Source organism: Choristoneura fumiferana, chromosome 5 (genome assembly GCF_025370935.1).
Source record: "Choristoneura fumiferana chromosome 5, NRCan_CFum_1, whole genome shotgun sequence".
NCBI lineage: Eukaryota > Metazoa > Arthropoda > Insecta > Lepidoptera > Tortricidae > Choristoneura > Choristoneura fumiferana.
Genome location: NC_133476.1, coordinates 1,321,388 through 1,341,311, shown reverse-complemented (window position 1 = coordinate 1,341,311; position 19,924 = coordinate 1,321,388). Strand labels below are relative to the sequence as shown.

Genomic DNA, 19,924 nt, shown 5'->3' with positions numbered 1-19,924 from the left:
AAATTGCCAAACAAACAGTTCGAAGAAATGCTACATGAGGGGTGTCGCGCGCCGTCGATCTGATTCTCCTTGGGCTTTCTGCTCTTCATCTTGTCCCGAAGAAAGGGAATTGGCTGGCGACCATGTGGGGATTACCGAGCGCTCAATGCCGCGCACAATCCCTGATAGGTATCCCGTCCGTCACATAGAAGATTATTCACATCGCTTGGCTGGTTGCAAAATATTTTCAAAAATTGATTTAGTTAAAGCCTACCATCAAATTCCCGTGTTTGAGGATGATGTTTTGCAAGACAGCAATTACAACACCATTTGGCATGTTTGAATTCCCCTTCATGTCATTGGACTAAGGAATGCTGCACAGACTTTCCAAAGATTTTGGATGAGGTGCTAAGAGGTCTGGATTTTGTATTTTCTTACATTGACGATGTTCTTATTTTCTCTCATGACCATCAGGAGCACCTGGAACACCTGCAACAAGTCTTCAGCAGATTCCAAGACTACGGGATCCTCATCAACGAATCAAAGTGCTCATTTGGACAACAGGAAGTCAATTCCTCGGCTTCATCATCTCAGCAGAAGGTACACGACCTATGGATGACAAGGTACAGACATTATTAGATTTCCCTGCACCAAGACTGTTGGTGGTCTCCGTCGATTTCTTGGGATGCTTAATTTCTACCGAAGATTTGTCCCTCATGCTGCTGACAACCAAGCTCCTCTCAACAATATGCTGGCAGGTCCGAAAATTAAAAGCTCAACTGAACTAACTTGGAACCCAGACCAGCTGGTTGCTTTTCAAAACTGTAAGTCCAGTCTAGCTAAAGCTACATTATTAGCTCATCCAGAGGCAGATGCACGCGCTGGCTCTTGTAACTGATGCGTCAAGTACAGCTTTGGGCGCAGTTCTACAACAACTAGTACATGATAAATGGCAACCTTTAGCTTTCTTCTCCAAGAAAATGTCACGAACACAGCAGCAATACAGTGCTTACGATCGGGAGTTACTCGCGATATATGAGAGTGTGAAACACTTTAGGTACATGGTCGAAGGAAGACATTTTGTGATTTATACAGACCACAAGCCAATAACGTTCGCATTCCAACAAAAAGACAGAAAGTGTTCCCCGAGGCAATTTAACTATTTAGATTTTATTTCGCAGTTCACGACTGACCTGCGACATATCTCAGGAAAAGATAACATCACTGCGGACACACTGTCGCGCATCGAGGCCATCTCCGTGCCACCTGACTTCGACGCCATCGCAGAAGCTCAACAGAGAGACGCTGAGCTGCGAGAACTCATTGCTACCCCATCTACATCTTTACGGTTGGAGAAAATACCCGTGCCAGGTACCAATGTTTACTTATATTGTGACACATCTCAGGCGAAACCTCGTCCTTTTGTCGTTCAAGAGCATCGAAGAAGGATTTCAATGCAGTGCATGGCCTGTGTCACCCAGGAACAAAAGCAACAACTAAGCTGGTCACTGATCGATTTGTATGGCCCTCTGTACGGAAAGATTGTCGTCTTTGGACACAAATGTGTGACCAGTGCCAACGCGCCAAAGTGCAGCGGCATACTTCTTCTCCATTGGAAAGGTTCAAAATGCCAGGAGAAAGATTTAGTCATGTACACATTGACCTAATAGGCCCGCTGCCTCCATCATCTGAATACAATATTGTTTCACAGCAGTAGATAGATTTACCCGTTGGCCAGAAGTAAAACCACTTAAAGACATCTCAGCCGAAACTGTAGCTAATGCTTTATTGGAAACATGGATCTCACGCTTTGGTTGTCCACAGACTATTACCACTGACCAGGGAAGTCAGTTCACTTCACAACTCTTCAAGGCCTTGACAGACCTCTGCGGCATCCAGCTGAGACACACTACAGCATACCACCCAGCAGCTAATGGTATGGTCGAGCGCCTTCATCGCTGGTTGAAAGGAGCTATCATGGCCCACAACGACACGCGCTGGACGGACGTGCTACCAGTGGTGCTGCTCGGTCTACGCAGCGCCTGGAAGGACGATCTGAAATGCTCGGCTGCAGAGATGGTGTATGGTGAGCCCTTGCGAATACCTGGTGAGTTCTTTCAAACCACTAACTCTAACACGCTGCAGCCAGCAGAATTTGTGAGCCAACTGAGAGAGCATATTTCTAAAGTAAAACCAGTGCCTGCATCTAGTCATTGTACGAAGTCAGTTTTTGTACACAAAGATTTAAAAACTTGCACCCATATTTATCTGCGCAAAGATGCACTCAGAGGTGCATTGCAACCGCCATACACTGGCCCACATCGTGTTCTCAGTAGAACAGACAAGACCGTCACTGTTGAATTATCCAGAGGACCAGTGACCGTCTCAATTGATCGTGTCAAACCTTCCTACTCTCAGAATGACACAGTTCCAACTTACCCTTTTTCTCCTCAGACTAATAGAAATGTTCCTGTCCGTTTACCTACACCTGCACCTCCTGCCCCAGCTCCAGCTCCACTCCTAACTCCAGTTTCTGCTCCTCGTCCGGTCAAAAACCACACGGTCTGGCCGACAAGTAAAATTTCCCGTTTGTTTTTCACCAGAACGCTGATTCTCCCAGGGGGGTGGTGTGGTACAGCACTATGCGTCCGCACAGGACTGCCAAGCTTCGCCCCGCACTATGGCCTGCGGGGGGAGCAAAGGAGGGGCGGAGAGCTGCCGGCGCTCACGCCGCACGCCGCCAGTTGCCGAGACCTCGCCCGCGCGGAACGCACGCTGCCCTTACTGCTTCTCGCAACGCTCAACTCTCGTACTCACTCGCTCGCTTTCAATTAACGCCTAAATCAGTTTCTCTATCTGGCAATTAATTTACTAACCGCTGTACTCTTATCGAAATTAAATATCCGTAACTCAAGCAACCAAGTTTTCATTCCGACTCGCTAACTACTTATATATATAGGGCCTACCCCTATAAACTACCTATTCTATTTTTACCTAAACACGTGTAAAACTACGTCACTGTACAAACAAAGCAACCGAAAAATAACTATAGAATAAGTAACACAGCATAATATAGCACGGATATTTTAGACATTATATTATTTGGCAGGTGGTAGGACCTTGTGCAGGTCCGCCCGGATTGCTACCACCATCTTGCTCGCTTTAATCCCTGCCGTGAAGCACTGTTGTGTTTCGCGTGGAGAGTAAGACAGCCGGTGAAATTACTGGCATTGAGGTTATCCCATCTTAGGCCTCTAGGTTAGCAGCGCATCTACAATACCCTGGTGTTGCAGATGTTTATGGGCGGTGGTGATCTCTTACTATCAGGAGACCCACTTGTAGTTTGCCATCCAGTCGAATAAAAAAATAAAAAAATAAAAATAAAAAACATTAAGATTTAAATTTGTTTCCATTTCCACGCGCGAACCTAATTTAAAATTTTAAAAGCACACCCCTTGTACAGTCAAGGTCATACTTAAATATGTACCTACGAGATCATAAACTTGTGATCAAAGATTTGATCTAAAAAACCTGAACGCGACTCTATTGTTAACGGCGTAGAAGCGTGTTCAGATATTTTTGATCAAACTTTTGCTCACAAGTTTATGAACTCGACTGTAGGTACGTTACCAAGACGTCAAAAATTTCTATTACACTTATGTCACTATCTTTAAGGTCGATGTATTATTTGACGGGATTTCGATTTGTAGCATTCGAACATGGCGGATGTAGACGATATCTAATTTTGGTATTTCTGCTTCTTTGGCTAGTTGAAGTATAATTTTGATAGTGTTTTATGCGGCGATTAACCTTAACAGTGAACAGTGATCACAAAATTCTATATTGCTCTCGTGTCTGACATTTTTTAATGCGCAAGTGGTCTCCGCGTGGTTTCTGGAATTTTGCTATCAAGTTGCAAAAACTACAATCACCGTACAACGTGAATAAGAAGAATATATTTATCTTTAATTTAACTGACATTGGCCCAAGCCTTATGGCCGCCATTAAGAGGAATAAATAAAATATTATTTGACGCTATGGATGAAGAACCTATTATGCCTCCGACTGTACAGAGCGATTCTGAAGACGCGCTTAGGACCAACCCTAAGTATTCAATTAATTATCTACTCGTAGGCTAGCATTTCGTAGCAGTAATAAGCTCTGTAGATTAGTGTGTTAGTTCATTTTTAGTTTTTTCGTCATGCAAGATCTTTGATTTATCTAGATAAATACTCAAAGTGCAAGATGTATGTAAAGTATTCTGTGATTCTCAATATCAGACGGTTCACTCGAATAAACGTTCACTATAGTGGTTGCTTCATTTCCTTCCATCCCATGGTCACTTCCGTTTCATCTTGTGTTCAGATGTGACCACAGCCTATTCACTTAAGCCTTGAAGAGCCCTACGTTATATGTATATCTATCCGGAAATACCGGATATCCGGTTAATAGGGTAGACGACTTTTACGCGGTCATAAGAAAAGATACTGGTATTTTATTGCGAGAGTGAGTCGGTAAACACCATGCTACTCTGGCAATGAAATTTCGATCCTGCGCGTATAGTGATTTAGTGACATGTAGAATTATATAATTTAGATTATAATTGCATTGTTATGTTTACCATTTTAATTATTATTATTTTAATTATTTATTTTAACTTATATATATATTCATTTCACTCAGGATTATAATTTAATGTAATGTTATGAAATGATAATGATTATGTATGTATGTATGTATGTATGTATGTATGTATTTAAACTCTTTATTGTACAAAAGAAAAGAAACAAGACACAATTGACAAACTTTGAGATACTTTTACAAAGGCGGACTTATCCCTTTAAGGGATCTCTACCAGTCAACCTTTGAGTAGATGAGAGGAGGAGGAGGAGGATGTATTGATTGTGATTTTAATTTAAATTTTTATCATCCCAGCCTATATACGTCCCACTGCTGGGCACAGGCCTCCTCTCAGAACAAGAGGGAGAGAGGGGGGTTAATTTTTATATTTTAACTAAATTGTATGGGTTTAAAAAATGCCTAAATAATTAAATTTATTATTTATTATTATTCTTATTAAGCCAATTCCATTCCTACCATTTATTACCGCTTCGTACGAACCAATGGAATACTAACTACATAAGGGTGAACACACTTCCCCGCCTTGATATCCGTTGGCAAAAAAAAAAACATGTAATTCCTGCGCACACTTACCAAAATATATCCGGTACTTATAAAACAGACAAACAAGTAACTCTACTACGTTTCCATTTTTACATTCTTCATTATATAAAAGCAGAAATGGGAATGTTTCACGTAAAGTGAGTAAGGACTTGTACACATTTACTGAGTTGTATAAGGCACCGATCACGTCTTCAAAATTTATATCTGAAGTTACATCTACATAATTTCTATACAAAAAAAATAGCACACCTTTTTCTCATTGTGCTCGCGGACCATTTCAAAGCAAAAGAAACACGACACCACTGCTCACACGCGCCGGCATTAATGAATATATTTGTAAAACCAGTTTACCTAACACCTCGACTTACCTTGAACCGAGTGTTTGTTTAAAACACAACCACACCTCCCATACAGCATTATAATTTTAAAAACATACTTCGTTAGAGGCCGTTGTCCCCATAAAGCTGGCGCGAAACTTGAATATGGAACGCTGTTTGGCGCCAAAATTCAGACCACAGATAACTTTTTTTTAATGGCAAAGATATTCACATAAGTCTTATCACGTGTGGAGGATTCATGTGCATTGCATTACCCTTATCGCCTGACTGGGCACAGAATGCAAAGTGATTGTGGCCTGCTGCGGCTCTGCCATAACATCTCTTGTTTGGTAAACCATCGCGTCTCCTGTTTTATAACCGGATATTACTGGATTTTCACACTGATTGTACTTTTAAGGGCCATTACTTTACTGTTGCTGTACTTTATAAATTTCCAAGTTTTTTTTTTGGAGAAGAAACTTGAAACGCAACTTTACTATTAGAATTTCACTTAAGACTGATGCCTTATAAAACTGAGTGAGATTAATAAAGAAAGCTAAGAATTCCATTGCGAGAAAATCGATTTATAGATCGAGTTGCGCCGGGATTTAATTGATATGTATAAAGCAAAGTGTATTGGATGCTTAACTAATTGTATTGGATTAAGCTATGGAAATTATTGGATATCGTAGAGCCTTCTTAAAATGCAGTTGGATTTAGTGATTTTCCATGTTTTTAAAGACAAATCGAACTATGGGAAAACCCTTTCGACTCAAACTTTTATTTTACCACTTCTTACGCGGATATAATTTTTCATTCTTTAAAATTACAGCTTTCAAGCACTAAGGGGCTGTTTCACCATCAATTGATTAGTGTTAACTGACGGTTAAATGTGATGCCGTCTCCGTCTATTCGAACAAAACAAATTGAGACGGCATCACATTTAACCGTCAGTTAACACTAATCAATGGATGGTGAAACAGCCCCTAAGTGTTATATCTAATTATGATTAGTTTTTTTGAGTCTTTTTGTATTTTTTATTTCCACTCCAAATTTATTACTTTTACGGGTATCCCGTGAAACCATATCGAAAATACAAACTGAGACATGGATGCGCAGAAAAACCAGAAAAAGAGACCAGCACTGGGAATCGAACCCAGGTCCTCAGCATTCTGTGCTGCGTGCTATAACCCCTACACCACTGCTGGACAGGAATCTAGACACGAATTTTTCCTATGCATACATATCTCAGGTTGCTTATATCTACTATGCTACTTAAGCAGCAGCACTAGCGACATCTATGTTTCGTCGACAGACGTCACACTCTTTCGGAACTAACCGCTCACCTAGACAAGAGATGTCGCTACTAAGCAATCAAATTATGATTCGTTTTTGGAGTCTTTTTGTATTTTTTATTTCAACTCCAAATTTGTTAATTTTACGGGTATCCCGTGAAACCATATCGCAAATACAAACTGAGACATGGATGCACAGAAAAACTAGAAAAATATCTTATGTTAATTGTAGTCTTTGGTCAGCCATTTATACTGTAGATTCGGTGGCAACCCTGACCTACACGCACATAAAAATATTACACATACTGACACATGCTTGGTATGTTTACAGTTTACACTATCATGGACCAGTACAAACCAGTTTGCAGTTTTACTACAAAAGTGGGTTGTGCATTTACAACTTCCAGGTGTGTTAAGTACTTAGGCCGTCTTGCAGGAGAAAAATAAACCTAGACTTAGTAATTTATTGAATCAGGCTAGACTTAGTAGTTAAACCTGATTTAAGCTTGACATACATTTTGACACTACTAAACTGAGCTTAATGCTAACTCGAGAATTATGTGTTTCCAGCAAGTAGCCATTAGGTGAAAAAAACTAACTTAGAATCTGTTTTATTTAAGTATTTCTTATTTTCTCTTTTCTAACCCCCGACGCAAAAAGGGGGATGTTATAAGCTTTAGCACGGCGTGACGTCACGGGGTCCACTCTCGAACTTCGACGCATTTCATCTTTGAAATACGAGTATAACGAAAATACAAACAGAAACATGGATGCACAGAAAAAACCCAGAAAAAGAGACCAGCGCTGGGAATCGAACCCAGGTCCTCAGCATTCCGTGCTGCGTGCCATACCCCTACACCACCACTGGAAAGGAGTCTAGACACAAAGTTCGCCCATGCACCACAAATTTCAGCCTGCCTTTTTCCCTTTCTTAGCCACGTAAGCAGTGACACTAGCGCCATCTATGTTTCAGCTCACATCGAGAGACATCAACATTCGGAACTAACCACTCACCCGGACAAGAGATGTCGCTACTAAGCAATCAAATCATGATTGGTTTCTGTTTTTTTTTGTATTTTTTATTTTAACTCCAAATGTCGAAAGACTCCAAAAACCAATCATGATCTTTGTAATTTGTTTGATTGACAAAAGAAAAAATATGTGTCCAATCCTTTCTTATAGTCTGGCTAATTCGATTTTTTTTAACCTCGTAAGTCCTGACTTTTTTCATCATACATAAGTTCTACAGACTGAGGCGAGAATTTTATGTTTTGTGATTTTGAAAACTACTCACATAAATTTAAAGTTCATATTTCATTGAAAAATTTGTATTCCACCAAGTACATTTGGCAGTTATTCCTAGTCCTAGTCAAATTCTAGTCATAACTAAATAGATTCTCCTCTTTTGTTGCAGGAATAAACAGGAATACTAATAACTAATGAGTTGAGAAAAATATCCATTGTCGTTTTAGACCCAGCCCATGGCACAGGGGGGGGGTCATGACACCCATGTTGCCCCCACCACCCCCTGATTGTTATCAGACAATGTTGCAGAACAACAGCCAGTAGTAAATACATACCAGCATAAAAAAAAACAAACAACATGACTCAAATCAGTATCAATGCATTATCATGATTCACTCATAAACAAAGACTTTGTGGTACAATAAGAATAATAAATAATAAAGTTACAAGAACATCAGACCTATTTAGTTCATTGCCTCTTGCTTTTACTTAACTTTACCTCATACATACATATATTAGTTTAATGAACTAAAACAATTTCTCTGTTGACCTGCAACCTTATGATAGTTAAGTTACAAGAACATCAGACCTATTTAGTTCATTGCCTCTTGCTTTTACTTAACTTTACCTCATACATACATATATTAGTTTAATGAACTAAAACAATTTCTCTGTTGACCTGCAACCTTATGATAGTTAAGTTACAAGAACATCAGACCTATTTAGTTCATTGCCTCTTGCTTTTACTTAACTTTACCTCATACATACATATATTAGTTTAATGAACTAAAACAATTTCTCTGTTGACCTGCAACCTTATGATAGTGAAGTTTATGCAAAATATGTGTGTTCATGCAGTTCCTCCACACTGTAAGATCACACACAAACCAGGCGGTTTTTGACACAGGAACTAAATAATTTCAATTTTCATAGCACATCAATTTTAATTACTGAATCTTTTGTTTATTTTGACTAAGAAGCTTAATTTTTTGACTGTTTGGAAGGCAGACTTGAGTATTTGATATAATTTCAGCATTCATGTATTTCTGAGAGAAAGGGTCATGTCATGACAGACAGAGAACAAAGTGATCCTATCAGGCTTACTCTTTTTCTTTTTAGGTACAGGATCCTAAAAATGGATTGATAGTAATGAGTGGATGAGGAGTTGTAATACTCAAAATTATTACTCATAAGATAATAGAACAGAATAAAATATTAATTCTTTCTGATAACATCCAGTGCGCCGTAACCAGCCTTATCTTTTATGTGCTAGCAATTTTTTTTGGTGCTGTTTTTGGTCCCCAAGACGTGATACCCTAAGCAATGGCTTAATTAGCTTATGGGCTAATCTGGCACTGATAACAATGATCCACATGGGAAGTGTGGTAGAGGAAAGGACTTTGCCGAAAAGTGGGACATGATAAATGAGGTGTTTAAACCATTCTGAGTAACACTATCTCAATGCTGCAAGTAGTAACATAATTTAATTTTATATATCTGCACATTTAAGAAACTTAAAAAAAAAAGTAGTAGGTACGTAAGCTAAGTAATCGTAAGAGAGTACCATTTTTTCCAAGAGCCATTTTCATAAAGGAAACTTAAGGAAAGTATTGCCATATGAGATTTGCCTTAGATTTTTAAACTTGGCCTGGCATTATCAATTTTAAACACAATAAAGTATTTCGGTAAATTGGGATAAAACTGATTTGAGATAGCGTTTTTCATATCCGTTTACGTATTTTCTTCACGCCGACTAGAATAGGGGTCGATAACCTCAACAAAGTGTTTCAGATGCTGCATCGTAAGTTCGTTTCGTGTGTTAATATAGTAAATTTATGAATGAAGCTTGGCAGTTTTAAGGCTTACTCACCGACTCTGGTAGGTCTCGAAGTAATTTTGATGATACTGGCTCGGTAAACAATGCTGAACGCTCTGCTTGCTCTCCCATAACAAAGTAACTAGCACACAAAGGTGGCCTATTAGAGTTAGAAAACGAGCTGGAATCAAAGTTTCAGCCCCTCTCATGCCGCGCCTATTATAATATTGAAAGTGTAGAGAGCTTTTTCAATGTGCCGAAAACTTGGCAAAGCTGCAGTGCAGTAACTGGATTTGATGGGTTTGTTGTCATTGTCATCATCATCTGTCAATGTCAGAGTCGCGATGGCAACAAAAGGGTGACACTATTTACCAGTTCGGATAATACCAAACACGGAAATACCAACCCGATATTTCGTGTACATGCCCATACAAACTGTAGGGCTACTACCATATTAAAAAAAAAAAACTGACAAGTTTCTATGTGCGTGTATTGTACACAAAATATCACGTAGGTATTTCCATGTCGGTATTGTACGTCCCGTAAATAGTGTCATCCCAACAAAATATTCAGCAGACTGGGATTGAATCTATTTCCCGGGATATCCTGAAGATTAGTCCCCGACTAATGAAAAATTTTTGGCAAACATATCAAATGTTTGCAGGAACATTATCTTTAAAAAAAAGAATTTTTATACGCGAATGTATTTTTCATGTTCAATGGTAATACAATAACCAACGGGGGACACTATTTACCGGCCGTACAATACCAACATGATATTTCGTGTACACACCCATAGAAACTTGTCAGTTTGACACCACCATTTTGTATGGGCGTTTACACGAAATATCGGGTCGGTATTATCCGTGACGGTAAATAGTGTTACCCTAACCAACCAAGCGTGCGTTCGAAACCCTATATTTTATTTATTTTTTATTTAATGGAGTTAATCCTTCTTTGCATATACTTTAGTAAATAAACTAAAAATCTTATAAATATTGTAGCCGTTAAATATTATTGAATATAATACTATTAAAAAGTATGAAAAATATTTTTTACGATCGCATAATCTTGTAAACACGCATGCGCGAAATAAGCATCAGTTTTGTTTCCGAACTTTCCTGATTATGCCGGCAATGTCACTGTCATTTTTGCCAAAGTTATTATACTGTTTTTAGGGTAATAATTTTCATCAATTTCCACCTCTTCCCAACAACAGAATTCATAAATGAAGCTTCTAAAACCCAGTTGGGTTAATCACGATGGTAAGTCGTTCATAATTTTAACTCTGCTTAAACTTGTTGTGTCTAAAAGGCCATTATTTTTATAGCATTTTGCTGTGCAACAAAAACAATAGGGTAGAAAGCCAGTTAGTTGTTTATTAACCCCATCATTTATCAATACAAGCAAGTTAATGCCACCGGTGTCGACCAGTCCAGCTAGAGCAGTGGTTCCCAACCTTCTTTTGACCAGGGATCACTTGTATATTATTATTATTAACAGGAACCACAAGGTTAAAAAAAAACTGTAATATTCAGTTAAACAAAGATTCAAAAGTCACATTTAATGACAGGGTTGCAATAGAAACTTTAAGTAGACAATTCAGTTTACATTAATGAGATTTTTAAACTTGCATCTTCAAATATAGTATGGTTCATTTTAACGGAAGCTGGCAGTGTGCAACTATGGGGCGAGCTAGCGCTGTCTACCCCCGGAATTGAGCCAATGCACACCATTGCATGGACCACTCGTTGGCAATCACTGAGCTAAAGCCAACTTTACTTCCCAAGATTCCTATACTTAACCCCTCATATTTTATATATTTTTTGAATCAGCAGAATTTGTGCTTATTAAAACAGATGAGACTAGAATTCAGTTTTTTTTTTTTAGTCCCTGCATACAAGGGGTTACGTCTAGTATTGTATCAAGATACCAAACAACTGCCAGCACTGATTTTTATACTTCATACAACTGGTATTTCTTTTCAGACAAACCAATATTCTCTGTGGATATTCACCCGACTGGGAAGAGGTTCGCAACGGGAGGCCAAGGGGGGGACTCCGGAAGAGTGGTGGTGTGGAATTTGAACTCTGTTCTATATGAGAATGTGGAGCTTGACCCCAATGTGCCCAAGATGTTGTGCCAAATGGATAATCATTTAGGTAAGGTTTATTTTGTCATTAAGATTATTTCACAGCTTACCAATAAACTGCAACATATTGTCACTGCTTTGAAAAAATCTCGTATCTAAAATCAATATGTCAACAAAATTGAACCTTGATGTAATGTTCATAAAGTTCACTCAGAAATAATATCTATTTGAGGTACGAGTTTTTTTTAAAGTAGTGACGATATGAACCTACAAGGTTCTGTGCCAAGTTTTTCTTTTTTATTGAAATCTTACAGGATGTTGCATTTCTGGGATTAAAAACTATCCTGTGAGGACATAGTGAGACAAACTATCTTCCAAATTTCATCAAATCGGTTCAGCATGAAGAGATTTTACCATAATATATATTTTTTTTATTATTATTGAAATAATACACTAGCAGCTCTTAGAGCTAGCTTTCTTTTTTAAGTGTTTGTCTAGTCTATCTTTAAAACTGTTCACTGAAGGTGCACTTATCACAAGTTCAGGGAAAGCATTCCACGAGTTAACAACACGATAGGGTCAGAAATGTTTCCTAGGGTTGCTTGCACTTGGTTGCTTGATCAGTCTCAAGGAATGTCCCTGAATTTAACACCACAAAAGTCTAACAGAGCAACAACAACAACACAAAAGTTTAATAATCTATTTTTTCCACACAGCATGTGTCAACTGTGTCCGTTGGAGCAATGCCGGGCGATACCTGGCATCTGGAGGCGACGACCGGCTGGTGATGGTGTGGGGGCTCAGCGTAGTGGCCGGCGGCGCCTCGCTGGGCAAGCACAAGGCTGAGACGTGGCGGTGCATAGCTACGTTGCGGGGGCATGCTGGTATTTCACAGCTTACAGCATTTCTTTGATGCTCTTCCACTGTGTAATTTAAGCTAAACTTTGAAAACTAGCTGTCGCCCGCTACTCCGTCCGCATAGAATTCGTTTATCGCTAACCCGCAGGGACTATGCAATTTTCCGGCATAAAAACTATCCTATGCCCTTCCCTGAGACTCAAGTTGCATATCTGTATACCGAATTTCATCTAAATCAGTTCAACGGTTTAGACATGATGAGGTAGCAAGCAAACAGACTCACAAACTTTTGCAAAACTTTTAGCAAGACTGCCAATTATTAACATTGATTTGAATAAGATAAGAAAGCATTTTAAGTAAATGAATGTCAGATATGGGCTCTGTATGTCAAAAGACAAAAAAACCCTTGTAGAAACATTGATGTTCGTCAGTGCTTGTAAATATAGTTGTGTTTGCGCCGCAGGTGATGTGCTAGACCTGGCCTGGTCTCCGCTGGACAAATGGTTAGCAAGCTGCAGTGTGGACAACACTATCATAATCTGGAATGCCGAGAAGTTTCCAGAGATGGTCTGCGTTCTGAACGGGCACACTGGATTGGTGAAAGGAGTTGCTTGGGATCCGGTATGTTTTAATTTTTATCTATAGATTTTCAATCAGTTAGATTATCAAAAAGTTTCCGACACATTTTTTTTTTCTATTATCAATTAAACAAAAAATGATGAAGATAAGATAAAGCCAGTTAAAGTTTCGCGTGACGCACGTCGTGCTATAAAGTGGCGCACAGCGTGACGTGACAAACATCCGCAAAATGGACTTCGGCGGCGTGGCAGGCCCAGGCGTCGATGGCGGGATGATCTGGACGCCTTTCTTCGCAGCTGGTCAGAGATCGCCCAAGACCGGGTCGAGTGGAGGACATGGGGAGAGGCCTTTGCCCAGCAGTAGGACACCTCTACAGGCTTCTAAATGTAATATAATATAATAAAATATATATTATCAGTGTGCGGATGACGGATGCAATTTACGTCAAAATCATGTCGAACAATATACGTAATATGGATATGACTACAATTAGTTTAAAAAAGAGAACATAATTGAAAAGAGATAATTTCATTGTTGTAGTAAATAATCGCATTTTTTTTCTATATTACATATTTTCAGTGTATTCCTATTATAGTTGACTATCCACTTAAGCAGGGAAAATGACCTTTTTACATCTACAGATATAAGAAGTGCGTATTCGTAAAGTGATATTTCACCATTATTAAGAACATTACGACCACCACTCAAATTTCTATAGGTACATTTTATACGAAAATATTAATCGAAGTTTAATAAAAAATTTATCCATCCTAATGCTTTCGTCACCATATTATTATGTGCATCCATCATCCGCCCTCTATATTTATGTAATTGGTTTCAGGTGGGAAAGTACTTAGCTTCACAGTCAGATGACAAGTCCCTCAGGGTCTGGAAGACAGCAGACTGGGCGCCCGAGGCTGTCATCACGGAACCCTTCGATGAGTGTGGAGGTAACTAATAAAATGCTAGTGCAGGGCTGGCAAGATCGGAAGGTTATCTATGTCTGCTGGCCAAACTGAAGGTCCGAAGGGACGAAGCATTCGGAAGACCTTTTGGTTCCAACCATTATAATTTATTTTACTCTTAGGGGCTGTTTCACCATCCATTAATTAGTGTTAACTGACTGTTAAATGTGATGCCGTTTCCGTCTATTCCAACAAAACAAATAGAGACGGCATCACATTTAGCCGTCAGTTAACACTAATCAATGGATGGTGAAACAGCCCCTTAGACTAGCTGTTGCCCGCTGACTTCGTCCGCGTACAATTCGTTTATCGCTAACCCGCGGGTAACTATACAATTTTGCGGAATAAAAACAGTCCTATGTCCTTCCCCGGGACTCAAACTGTCTGTATACCGAATTTCATCTAAATCGGTTCAGCGGTTAAGACGTAAAGAGGTACAAACAAAAAAATATACTTACAAACTTTCACATTTATAATACTAGCGTACACCCGCGGCTTCGCACGCGTAATTCATTAGGCTGGAAACAGTGCCCGACCGACGGTCAGCGCTGACCGTTCGTCAGCATAGCTATATCTATGCAAGTCTATGAATGTGCACACAGCTACGCTGACGGTACGCACGTGATTTGGTGCGCGCGTACGGTCGGTCGAGCCGTCGGTCCGGCTCGTCGGTCGCGCGGCGTCGGTCGACCGGCGAGCTATAAGATTGTATGGATGCGCTCAGTGCTTCGCTGACGAAGCGACCGACCTGTGAACTGTACACACGCGTCGCAGTTCGCCGTCAGCGTAGCACTGAATGAATTTTCGCAACCGACGGTCAGCGCTGACGGTCAGGACGTACGGTCGGGACGTACCGTCGGTCGAGCACTGTTTCCAGCCTTAGATACAGCATTCGAATTGAGATTCCTGGATTTCACAGAATTTTCGTGGGAATTCATGAAAATTTAACATTGTGTTTTCATTGATTTGCATTAACAAACAACCAGCACGGATCCAGCCCTTAAAAAAAGGTTGGTCACAGTTGCGCGAAATCGGTCAAGTGCGAGTCGGAGCATGAATTCGCTCATAACAATCATGACTAAGCAATATTACTAAGCAATACTAAAAGCATCTCGATAGGTGGTGAAAGTGTGTCGTCACAAGTCTATTAGGTTTTGGCATGCTCATTGTGCCCATACGTGGACTCGCCCTTGACAACACCATCCTAAGTTTCATAATTAAGCCCATCATTGTTGTCGAGATTATACTTTATTCCTATCCCGTGGGAATATCGAGATAAAAAGTGGTGTGTGGTTATTGCAGATGTCCAGCCTAATACCAAATTTCATCCAAATCTGTCCAGCAGGGCTACTACGAAACTCGTAACTCGAAGTGCGTATCGTACCGTCCCTCTCGCTCTCGTATTAAACAGTATAAGTGTCAGAGGGACCGCACGACACGAACTTCGAGTTTCGTAGTAGCCCTGCAGTCGTTTTACCGAGAAGGAGTAGCGATATGCTGATCTGGGACCTTTGGGCTGCTGTTAAAAATATATTTTTTCACACCTCTCCTTCAGAAAAGTAACTTTTCCTCCCTGGCGAGAGGGAGCAAAGTGCAATTTTTCTGGTCAAGGCTTTTCTAAGTGTTTTATTGCAAATGCCATTTTTGAAGTTGATAATTGTAAAGCCACGCCATTTTCTATACCGGTTATTCTTTAATAATATTTAGATTTTTTTTTTTCAAGTTACTTAATGCTCGGTGTGAAAAGTTGTATGAGCCCCACGGGAGCAAAATTATTTTCATCTTGGGCGTTAACACTTGAATCCCTCATTACGCTCAGGATTCTACTTTAGAATCCTTCGCTACATTCTGGATTCAATTTACGCCCTCGCCGTAAATACACCATTTTGCTCCCTTGTGACACAAATAACTATTTCTTTTTTCCTTCAAACACACACAAGATTAGTGGTATTATGTAAATGTGTGTTGTTGGTGCAGGCACGACGCACGTGCTCCGCCTGTCGTGGTCCCCGGACGGTCAGTACGTGGTGTCTGCGCACGCGCTGAACGGCGGCGGGCCCACCGCGCAGGTCGTCGAGCGGGACACCTGGCGCTGCGACAAGGACTTCGTCGGACACAGGAAGGCTGTCACCTGCGCTGTGAGTACCACGGTCACGGTATCATGGGACAATTGACCTAGTCCCAAATGAAGCAAAGCTTCTATGGATACTAGGCAACGGATAAATATCGGTACAGTCAACCGATTTGATTCCTGCGCCACCATGGAACCTTACCATAGTAAATCATTTTTCATCTCTCCTGTTCGGAAAGTTTATTTTTCACGGGTAGATAAACGGGTGGAAAATTGCGTTTTCATCTCTAGGGTGGAAAGTAATTTTCTTTTAATTTTTCGGTTAGCCACGGAGTCGAAGATAATTGAGTTACGTCAATGACACTTTTTTTTCACGTTTCAGCATGGCAATCTAGATGCACGTCGTGACCAAGGAGCTTATATACAACACTGGAGGTTGAACGCCAAACATCCGTTTGAAACAAGAAATTTGATCTTTATTACGTCACGAACATATTCCATCTCTTTCTTTAGTTAGGTTAAGAAAGAGATGGAAGTCATTCGTGAAATGTGAAAGAAAGAGATGGAATATATAAATAAGTAATAAAGGTCAAACTTCTTCGTTCGGAATCAACCTCCAGTTTTGTAGGTATATAAGCTCCTTGGTCGTGACCAACTCGATTGTTTTTTATAGTCGGCCGTGGCAAGTGGCCAGGTCGAAAAGGTACCGTTGGAGGTTGGATATAAGTAAATTCAATTTACTGAATACTGAATACCGAAATTCAATTTATTATTATTCTCATTTTAATGTACTAATTTACTTTCCTCACAGTCGAAATGAAAAGTAGAGTGTCTAACTCGGGTGAAATTACCCATTTCCCCTCGAACTATTGGCGCTCTCACTTCGTTCGAGCGCCAGAAATATCTCAGGTGAAATGAGTCACTTTCCACCCTTGGTTGTCAATCTACTATTATTTTTTCGCACCTCTATTGTAACAACGATGTAAATGCAATTTTTTCAAAAAAAAATACTTAATGATGCGAAACGCTGCAATATATTATAATGACGTTGAATGATCATCACGATACCTGTCATAAAATTTCAGTGTTCTGTGTTGGCAGAAAGTGATCTCTGATAAATGGTAACAATTTCCCGGCAGCGTTTCAACAACAACATATTGGTGAAGGAGGGCAAGAAGTGTTGTTGCGCGGCCGTGGGCGCCCGCGACCGCGCGCTCTCCATCTGGCTCACGTCGCTCAAGCGGCCGCTCGTCGTCGTGCACGACCTGTTCGCCGACAGCGTGCTGGACCTGTCATGGAGCGCCGACGGTGACTATACCATACACGCTCACACAACACGTGTTGTTGCGGGGCCGGGGGCGCCCGCGACCGCGCGCTCTCCATCTGGCTCACGTCGCTCAAGCGGCCGCTCGTCGTCGTGCACGACCTGTTCGCCGACAGCGTGCTGGACCTGTCATGGAGCGCCGACGGTGACTATACCATACACGCTCACACAACACGTGTTGTTGCGGGGCCGGGGGCGCCCGCGACCGCGCGCTCTCCATCTGGCTCACGTCGCTCAAGCGGCCGCTCGTCGTCGTGCACGACCTGTTCGCCGACAGCGTGCTGGACCTGTCATGGAGCGCCGACGGTGACTATACCATACACGCTCACACAACACGTGTTGTTGCGGGGCCGGGGGCGCCCGCGACCGCGCGCTCTCTAGACCAGTGATTCCCAAAGTGGTCCAGGTGGACCCCCAGGGGTCCACGGGAGACTTGCTGGGGGTCTACGTAGGCGTGAACAAAAAATGGGGGTCCGACGTTAAGGGGGTCCACGAAAATTTATCTGCTTTTGATAGTAAAGAGACAAAATGTAAGCGTTTTTATAAGGGCCTACCTACATTGTTTTAAGTCCTAACTAAGCAGATAATATTTTAATAGGGCAAGCGACTGGACAGCTCAGAAGCGACACAATTTTTTTTTTTGGCGACTTAAGAATTGTGAAATGTAGCAGCGGGGGGTCCACCGAAACCAGTATAATTTTGAAAGTGGTCCACGAGAAAAATAAGCTTGGGAACTACTGCTCTAGACTATACCATACCAGTACATACACGCTCACACAACATTGCGGCAACAACACTACAACTACAAGAACTTTATGACAACAACGCTACGACAACACCACAACAATATTTCATCAGTAACACTATTATTCGATTTATAGTGTTGTATCTGTTGGCAAACTAATAAATAAACACGTTTATAACGACATTACCATAACAATAACACTACAACAACAACACTACAACAATATCACTATTAGACTATCACGACCACATGCACTAAAAAAACTATTACTTATTAAGAAGAATGTGAAATTTTTATCGTTTGTATTTCCATCCAAAATCGTCGTCCTTCCCTTGCTAGTAATACGCACACGTGGTATAGTTACGTCAAATTTACTAAGTTATAATTTACCAGTGAAATCACCAATCCCCAGTTTTTGAACAAACAAGTAATTTTATTGGCGATTTGTTGTAATTAAGACAAGTCTCGCTTTTAGCTCACGACACATTTTTATTTTTCGTACTATTAGTACAACATTATTATAACTAAACACACATAATTATTATTATTAATTATTATTACTAACATTAGTATTATTAGTATGATGACAACAGATGAACAATGCAAACAACACCGACACGACAGCAACTTGTCATAATTTACGCGATGACAAAAAAAAGTACGATGCACACGAGAGATATATTGACATAGCAACAACACGAAAATTACAACATAATGACTATAGCCGCGATAGCATATGATGGAAAAAGGCAATATGATGATTGATGACCATAGTAAAATAACGACAACAACATAAAGCTGAAACGACACGGCAGCAACAACAACACAAAGCTGCTCAAGCGAGGTAAAATAGGTTCGCAATGTTTCTTTCATTAACTTTGACCATCTTTCCAGGGTTAAATCTTCTGGCGTGCAGTTCTGACGGGACAGTGGCGTGTATACAGTTCACCAATAAGGAAATTGGCACGCCACTGACGGTGGACGAAAAGGTAACAGCTGCTTTTTGTCAAAAGATATAAGTTCTCTTAATTTTCTACACCCTTGAACGTTAATCATTAGTGTTAATTGAACCTTCATGACGTCTATTTTGGGAAAATAGTGTGGTGATTTCCCCTTGTCTTAAACACCACAGTGCTAGAGTCCAGAGTTCGTAGTTATCAAAACAATAGAGAGCGCTGCTGCTCTCCCATCAGGTCCGTAGTCGCCTTTTATGTCACTTACGTAAAGAAATAGATCCTTCCTATTTTAAAACCGAGCACGATACGGTATGCATTAATATCTGATACAAGTTTTTTTTTTGGTATCTTTTTGTATTTTTTATTTCAATTCCAAATTTTTTTGTTACTTTTACGGTCATCCCGTAAAACCCATATCGAAAATACAAACTGAAATATAGAAATTCAGCTTTGCTTAATAACGACATCTATTGTCCGGGTGAGCGGTTATTTCCAATG

The 19,924-nt window shown here is 40.4% G+C and overlaps 2 protein-coding genes across 6 annotated transcripts in view; one reads left to right on the top strand and one right to left on the bottom strand.

Annotated features, from left to right (window-relative positions):
• Positions 1 to 10,135, bottom strand: part of LOC141427884 (solute carrier family 2, facilitated glucose transporter member 3-like) — a 35,721-nt gene extending 25,586 nt beyond the window's left edge. Inside the window, exon 1 of one of the 5 annotated variants that reach the window (XM_074087475.1) lies at positions 9,891 to 10,135. In XM_074087475.1, the coding sequence (XP_073943576.1) occupies positions 9,891 to 9,968 (78 nt within the window). In that variant the 5' untranslated portion in view covers positions 9,969 to 10,135. Of the gene's footprint in view, positions 1 to 5,412; positions 5,487 to 9,890 lie in introns of those variants that run through there. The other 4 variants (XM_074087477.1, XM_074087476.1, XM_074087478.1 and 1 more) reach the window with 4 other exon arrangements.
• An 841-nt stretch (positions 10,136 to 10,976) lies between these two features.
• Positions 10,977 to 19,924, top strand: part of Hira (histone cell cycle regulator-like protein) — a gene marked incomplete in the record, with an annotated part of 28,185 nt that continues 19,237 nt past the window's right edge. Inside the window, 8 exon segments of the mRNA XM_074087467.1 lie at positions 10,977 to 11,101; positions 11,825 to 11,998; positions 12,645 to 12,812; positions 13,250 to 13,407; positions 14,207 to 14,315; positions 16,308 to 16,468; positions 17,541 to 17,709; positions 19,365 to 19,459. Coding sequence (XP_073943568.1) covers positions 11,065 to 11,101; positions 11,825 to 11,998; positions 12,645 to 12,812; positions 13,250 to 13,407; positions 14,207 to 14,315; positions 16,308 to 16,468; positions 17,541 to 17,709; positions 19,365 to 19,459 — 1,071 coding nt within the window.